The sequence below is a fragment of the Camellia sinensis genome, chromosome 7, assembly GCF_055761805.1.
Source record: "Camellia sinensis isolate YWXY chromosome 7, ASM5576180v1, whole genome shotgun sequence".
Classification (NCBI taxonomy): domain Eukaryota; kingdom Viridiplantae; phylum Streptophyta; class Magnoliopsida; order Ericales; family Theaceae; genus Camellia; species Camellia sinensis.
This window is the reverse complement of record NC_138967.1, coordinates 90,021,613-90,029,276: the sequence shown is the minus strand read 5'-3', so window position 1 is coordinate 90,029,276 and position 7,664 is coordinate 90,021,613. Positions and strand designations below refer to the sequence as shown.

Sequence of the window (7,664 nt, the reverse complement as noted above, 5' to 3'; positions counted from 1 at the left end):
TCAAAATCCAAATCCTTCCAAGCTAAGTCCTTGGAGGTAGCTTATCACCTGGACCTGAAAATGATGTTCCCATAAAGGGTGAACCACAGCCCAGTAGAAATATACTAAACCAAATATAAGCATTGATTAAAGGAATAGCATCCAATAGATGGTTAACCAAGATAATCAATTACATCATTTTACAGTCTTATGACACTATTGTCTAAGACACGTTTTACTTTCCAACTTTATCAATACGGCTCAGAACCTGGCCAAACTTACAACAGTGAACTATATATATCATATTCACATTCTTCCAATATCAACAAACAGATGAGACTCAGGCTCAAATCAAAACACTTCATACTTCCAGTTTGATACACATTTTAGTGCTGTATCAATAAAACACTTCAATATAAATAAGCACACATAAAAGTGATGCTAATGGAGTCCATCCCCTATCTCCTTCCAAACAAAATCCGGTTTAGAGGTCCATCCCCTATCTTCCCCTAAACCGTGGAGTACATCCCCTATCTCCTCCCACACAAAACAATGTATGCAAACACATCACATATACAACACACAATCAATACACATAATGTTTGTATTAATTCAGCAGTCAAAATTGATGACTTAATCAATGATTAGTTTCAGCTATCCCTAATCCACATGCAGTGTCTACAACAAGCGCGGCTATCCTCCACCGATAGCCCAAAACAGTTATTTCTAAACCGAAAATAAATATATCAACAATTCAATAGGCGAGTGATTTAAATTATCCAACTACGCCATTTAATCAATGAATTCCCCAATTCCATGAATTTAACCATATTTTCCCAATTCCATGAATTAATTATACAAATTAATTTATTAATACAACTAGGGTTTTTCCCAAAATTACCAAAGTACCCCCAACATATCAAAATACTAAAACTTAGAACAAAACTTATAAGATGGAGTAGGAAATCCCTACCTCGAAGAAAATAACCCGAATGGAGAAGACAGAGATATATACCCAAATTCCAATGTGCTCTAAATCACTAAATGTTCAGATTAAATGGAAGCCTTCGACTCACTCTATCTTTTAAATAAAGGATCTAAGGTAGAAACTCACTCTAAGTAAAACACAGAGAGAATGGGTTAGAGAGAGAAGCTCCCACATCTCTCTAGAAACTCCTTGTTTCTAGGGTTTTTCAATATCTCATTGAGTGATGATCGGAGTTAATGCTCTAACCAAATCTGAGTGCTCCCTTAGTGCACGTGTACGCAATACTGGTATGGAAGTTTTAGGGTTGGTCAAACCTATTGAGGCTTTAGGTTTTGTGCAAAACTCGTTTGAAGTGTTGTCTTCGGAAAACATGGATCCATTGGAGGAGAGTCCTAAGGATCGCGATCTTGAACCTGATCAAACTCTTGAGGCCTCGCGTGAAGGGGGAACCATGAGGCAAACGGATCTGAAGTTGGGATCTATGGTTACATCGGAAAAATTCCAAGAAGTTACAGAAGTTACATCGAAACACGAGTCTTCACGACCTCAGGGTGATGGAGATCGTGGGTTAGCGGGTTTGAAAATGGTAAATCAGAGTAGATCTGTGGAAACGAAAGGGGTTATACCAGATTCTGGGGGGGGGTCGTCCTATCCCTTCTCAGCAAGGAGCGAGTCTTATCACTGAGTCAACTCAGCTGATCACGAGTTCAACGAATCTTCCGTCCGGAGCGAAGATCGACGAGGGTAATGCCTTCTTGACTCCGGTGGGTCAAGGTACTAAAGGTGAATCCAAGGGAGGCAGAGAAGATTACAGATACTGAAGTCCCGTTGGTGGACCATGGTTACAACCCTAATCCCCAAGGAGGGCGTGGGAGGGGAGGAGGTAGTTATCGAGGAGTGAGAGGAGGGCGTGGTGGAGCGGGGAGCAGCAGATTTATGGAGGAAGGGAGACCTGCACAACAACGGACATGGGCTAATGTAGCTGCATCGTCAAGGTCGAGTGTTAAACTCAGGTATATCCCTCCTTCATCTGTTGATGATGCGATAGTCGTGCATATGCCTCCTAGATCTGAGCCACTTGACAAATGGGACTCCTCCCTTATTGGTTACTTTGTTGATAAGGGAGTGGGGTATAACTATCTGCGTAATAGTGCCTTTGGGCTTTGGAAGTCTAAAGGATTAAAGGAAGTTCAAACAAATGGGGATGGGTTTATGTTTTTTATTTTTGATTCCCCAGAAAGCTGTAGAGAAGTGCTTGAGGGGGGGCCTTGGTATATTGGAGGCTACCTTCTTATTCTCAAGCAGTGGAAGAGAATGATGAAGTTGGCAAAAGAGAAGTTTACCAAAATTCCAATTTGGGTAAAATTCTTCAACATTCCAATGGAGTACTGGGACCCCGACGGGTTTAGTAGAATAGCAAGTGCAATTGGTAATCCCCTCTTTCTGGATCAGCTCACGGCTAGGGGTAGCAGACTGGCTTTCGCTAGAGTTTGTATTGAAATCGAGGCAACTTCCAAATTGCCTACTTATTTCCAGATCTGGTGTGATGATGAAGCTGTCTTAATCCGTGTAGAATACCAAGGCCTTCCTGCTATATGCCAACACTGTCAGATTTTTGGGCATGAGACTGCTAAGTGTGTTTCAACCCAGGTTGCCCACTTGATCTCTTTACAAAAAAACACTGAGGAGCAAACTACGGAGTTGGTAGATGAGTGGACAACTGTTACAGCTAAAGGTAAAAGAAAGGTGGGAGAACCAGAACCAGCTCTCAGCCCCGTCTTGGAGGAGGAAACAGATCCTATCAACATGATGGAGGAGTTGGCTCCTAACCCTGTGGTAGAGGAGGCTCATCAACCTTACCAAGCAGTGGTGGATCTCTCAGAAAGTTCGGAGGAGACTAATGCAGTGATGGACCCGGCTAAAGAAATGGACAAGTTTACAGAAAAAGTTCTGGAAATCACGAAGCTGGTTATTCCTCAGACAGCTGAGCACATGGAGTCAGTGATCGCTGAAGTCAAGTTGGCAAGGGAAATAAAAAAAGCTACTACTCACCAAGTAGCTAATCAGATGAGTGGTAAGTCCTCTGGCAAAGGTACCAGCAGCCAGAGGAGGAAGAAAAGGTAACCCAGGTTGTAGTTGGTTGTGGTTTGGCTTTTTGTTGAGTCTCGTTTTTTGTATCCCAATGACTGTTAAAATTGCTTTTTGGAATGTTAGAGGGTTGAATGACCCTTCTAAACATAAGGAAATTAAAAATTTGGTTCTCAATGAAAATATCAATGTCATGGGTGTTTTGGAGACTAAGATCAAACAAGTTAATGAAAATAAAATTTGTTCCAAGTGTTTTGGTGATTGGTCCTTTTTGTCTAACTCCCAACCAACTGTAACTGGTAGGGTGTGGGTGTGTTGGAATGTCCAATTGATTTCTATGTCTAACCAACATATTTTTTGCAAGATAACGGAGTTGGCTACAAATGATGATTTTTTTGCAAATTTTGTTTATGCTGAAAATAAACACAATTTAAGACTTCCTCTTTTTGAGAGTTTGGCTCAGATCTCCCGGTCTAAATCCAAATCCCCCAGTATTTTTTTGGGTGATTTCAATGCTATTAGAATTCATCAGGAAAAAGTGGGGGGGGGGGTCTTCAAACTGGTCTTCTGAGCATGAGGCGTTTAATACCTGCATTAATGAGTCTGAATTGGCTGATCTTTCCTATGGGGGATGCCTGTTCACTTGGTCTAACAAAAGGTGTGGTGGTGAATATATAGCCACGAAAATTGGTAGGGTGTTAATCAATGAGGCTTGGTTAGACAAATTTCCAGAGTCTACTGCATTCTTCCACCCTTCAGGTGTCTCTGATCACTCCCCTGCTGTGGTCAACACCTCTATTGCTAAGACCTCTTTCAAAAAACCTTTTAAGTTCTTTGATTGTTGGTCTAAACATCCGGAGTTTATCTCTACTGTGTCCTCTACGTGGAATCAATATATTAGAGGTGTCCCTATGTTTCGGGTGTATCAAAAACTGAGGCAACTCAAGGTCAAACTCAAACTCTTAAACAAAAAGGACTTTAGCGATGTATCGCTCCGTGTTCAAGCATCTAAGACCAATTTGGACCTTCTCCAATTTAAATTAGATAAGGACCCGTTGAATTTTGTGCTTCAAGGTCAGGAGAGGGAGGAGCATAAGAAGTATTTAGATCTTAGCCAGGTGGAAGAGAGTCTTGCCCTTCAGAAATCTAGAATCCAATGGCTCGGGCTTGGGGATAGGAATAGTAGCTTCTTTTTTAGAACTGTCAAAAGTAATATAAATAGGGGGAAGATTCTGAGTGTTGATATGGGTAATGGCCTTAGATCCACTGAAAGTGGTGACATTCACAGTGCTTTCATTCAGTACTTCACTAATCTTTTTGGTTCCCCTTTTGAGGATGAGTATCATGGCTTTGAGAGAATCAGATCCCTGGTGCATTCCAAGGTCTCTGATGATCAATCTGCTATGCTGAGTAGGCCTGTTACTGATGGTGAAATTAAGGAGGTCTTTTGGTCCCTCAAGGCCAATAAGGCCCCTGGCCCTAATGGCTACTCAGCGGGCTTCTTTAAGAGCTCTTGGGATATTGTGGGTAAGGAGGTGACTACTGCTATCAGGTCTTGGCAAGCTTCTCTCGGAAATCAATAGCACTATCATTGCCCTTATCCCCAAGATTTCCAATCCCATGAAGGTGGGTGATTACAGACCCATTTCCTGTTGTAACACTATTTATAAGTGTATTGCCAAAATCATAGCGAATAGAGTTAAGCATGTGTTGCCGAGTTTGATTGATCCTGTTCAATCTGCTTTTGTTCCTGGTAGAAGGATCTCGGATAATATATTTCTGTCCCAAGAGATCATGAGAGGTTACCATAGAGACTCCAAGGTCCCTAGGTGTGCTATGAAAGTGGACATCATGAAAGCCTACGACAATGTTAGATGGGAGTTTATCCTTGATATCCTCAAAGCTATGGACTTCCCTCTAAATATGATTAATTGGATCAAGGCGTGTATGACCAGTCCCTCTTTCTCTATTTGCATTAATGGTAGTCTTCATGGGTACTTCAAAGGTGCCAGAGGACTTAGACAGGGAGACCCTATGTCCCCTTACCTGTTTGTGCTAGCTATGGAAATTCTTGCTAGAATCCTTGCTGAAAAAGCCAAGAGTCCTATGTTTAAGTTCCATTGGAGGTGCGATAAGACCAAAATTGTGAACCTTTGTTTTGCTGATGATCTGATGATTTTCAGTAAAGGTGATCCTGGGACTGTGAACCTTATTATGCAAGGATTGGATGAATTCAGAAGGCTATCAGGCCTTACTCCGAGTCCTAACAAGAGTAATATTTTCTTCTCTGGCTGTAACAGGCACCTCAGAGAGGAGATTCTTCATATTGCTAAGTTCAATGAGGGGACTCTCCCGGTTAAATACTTGGGAGTTCCTTTGATTACCACTAAGCTCAAGGCTTTTGATTGCCAAATTCTAATCGATAGGATAATGAAGCGTATTAGGAGTTGGACTAATAAACTTCTATCCTATGCGGGTAGAGCTCAACTCATTCAAACCATCCTCTTTTCGATGCAAGTGTATTGGTCCTCTATGTTCATCCTTCCTAGGAAGGTTATTAGAGATATTGAGACCCTGCTTAGAGCCTTTCTTTGGTCTGGGTCTGATTTGAAGAAGCATAGTGCTAAGATTGCTTGGAGCTCTATATGTAAACCCAAGAATGAGGGGGGCTTGGGTTTCAAAGATATGGGTATTTGGAATAAGGCTGCTGTAGCTAAACATGTTTGGTTCCTCTTCTCTGGTGGAGAGGGCTCTATGTGGTGCCAATGGGTCAAGTCCTACTTACTCAAAGGTAGGAGTTTCTGGTATGTTAAAGTCCCTAGTGACCCCTCTTGGGTCTGGAGGAAAATCCTGAAGCTTAGACATCTCCTTCTCCTCCTTATTAAGCTTAAAATTGGTAATGGGGAGCAAGCTTTTCTATGGTTTGATAACTGGCATCCCCTTGGACCGTTGTGGAGCAGGTTTGGGCCCAGAATTGCCTATGATTCAGGTCTTGACTGTAACTCTAAAGTTAGCTCCATCATCTCTAGTGGTGCTTGGAAGTGGCCTTTCCCTAATTCTTGGGAGATCCGGGAGTGGATTGCATCTACTCCCTCCACTTTTAAACCCTCTGTGAACACTCATGATTGTCCTTGGTGGAGTCTAACTGGTGATGGTCTTTTCACTATACAGTCTACTTGGGACTGCTGGAGGGGTCCTACAGTCTCTTGGAGTAAATTGCTCTGGGGGCATCCCTATATTCCTAGGGTTAGCTTCATTGTTTGGTTGGCTATTCATGAGAGATTGAACACTAGGGATAGATTGCAAGTTTTTGGACTTGTTACTCACCCTAGTTGTCCCCTCTGCAATGATCCTACGGAGAGTCATTCTCATCTTTTCTTTAGGTGTGCCTATTCATCACAGATTTGGGCTGCTATTCAGGGTAAATGTAATATGAGTTGGCCTAACCTCAACTGGGCTGACAATGTTGAGCTGGCTGTGACTTCTACTAAAGGCAGATCTCTGAAGTCTGCTATTACTAAGTTGTCCTTTATGTGCACGGTGTATCACATCTGGAGGGAGAGGAATAGTAGAGTTTTTAGTCAAACTAGTATTCCTGCTGAGATTGTCACCAAACAAATTATCCAAATGGTGAGGGGTAGGATTATTTCTTTGAGTAATGTGATGTTGTCTTCAGGTGATAGCTGGTACTTGTCACAATGGAATCTGCCAACAACAATCATGAGTTTGCCTATTGCTGGAAGAGGCACGAGGGATGTGAGTTCACCTATATTTTGAGGGTTGAGTGAAAGTAGCATATAATGAGTGTTTCTTAAATGGTTATTATTTTGCAGGTACAGTTGACAATCAGATTCTTTATGTTGTTTAATCTAAGGAATGGACAGGTCAAGACTCACTGTGGGTTGAGTGAAGTGAGCCAGTACATTATACACTCTAAATGTGGGTTGAGAGATGTGAGTAGTACCAAAGCTGGCTTTCTAATGAGTTTGTATATATGTTGTATATTTTCTATTTTGCAGGACAGGGATGCTCTTTCAACTCAGCTACTATTCCAGATGGAGTCTATATCTGCGAGTGGTGGGTTGAGTGATGTGAGACACTATATGGAGAGGAGAGACATATTTTATTGTGGGCCGAGTGTAGTGAGAATTTATATAATTTATGTTCTTTTTCTGCTCCTATTTGATCATAAAAACAGTTTCAACTTCTATATGTGGCTGTTTTTGGTTCATGATTACAGTTCCATGTACAGGGGGAGTTTCTGTGACATCAAGCTGTGCAAATCTGGAAGATGCAATTTTGTTCCCAAAATGTTTTACTGGTGGTGGAGAGGTGGCAGCATTTTGCGCCCTTCTTGGTGGCTTCGTGATGATTGGAATTCCTTTTCGGTGATGGCAGCTAAATGCGCCTTGTCTAGAGTCCTCAAAAAGTCAAAGAATTGGTCTACTTATGGCTGTATAAATTATTTTGTGTCCTCTTGGTGTATTGCTTTTGGTTGTAATTTGTACACTTCCTGGTTGTTTGTAGTCCATTTAGCTAGTGTGTGGGCCCCATATTGGGCTGTTTTATTTTATTTTTTTTTTATGTTGTTTGGACTTGCTCGTTGCCT

The 7,664-nt window shown here is 41.7% G+C and overlaps 2 protein-coding genes across 2 annotated transcripts; both read left to right on the top strand.

The window, feature by feature from the left end:
* Positions 1-1,190: 1,190 nt before the first annotated feature.
* On the top strand, positions 1,191-4,638 carry LOC145795944 (uncharacterized). Its single transcript, XM_082880894.1, has 4 exons — positions 1,191-1,553; positions 1,751-3,087; positions 3,182-3,319; positions 3,588-4,638. Exons 1-4 carry the CDS (start codon positions 1,191-1,193, stop codon positions 4,636-4,638), a joined length of 2,889 nt encoding a protein of 962 aa, XP_082737020.1.
* A 37-nt stretch (positions 4,639-4,675) lies between these two features.
* On the top strand, positions 4,676-7,447 carry LOC145795943 (uncharacterized). Its single transcript, XM_082880893.1, has 4 exons — positions 4,676-6,811; positions 6,889-6,966; positions 7,075-7,183; positions 7,296-7,447. Exons 1-4 carry the CDS (start codon positions 4,676-4,678, stop codon positions 7,445-7,447), a joined length of 2,475 nt encoding a protein of 824 aa, XP_082737019.1.
* Positions 7,448-7,664: the final 217 nt, after the last annotated feature.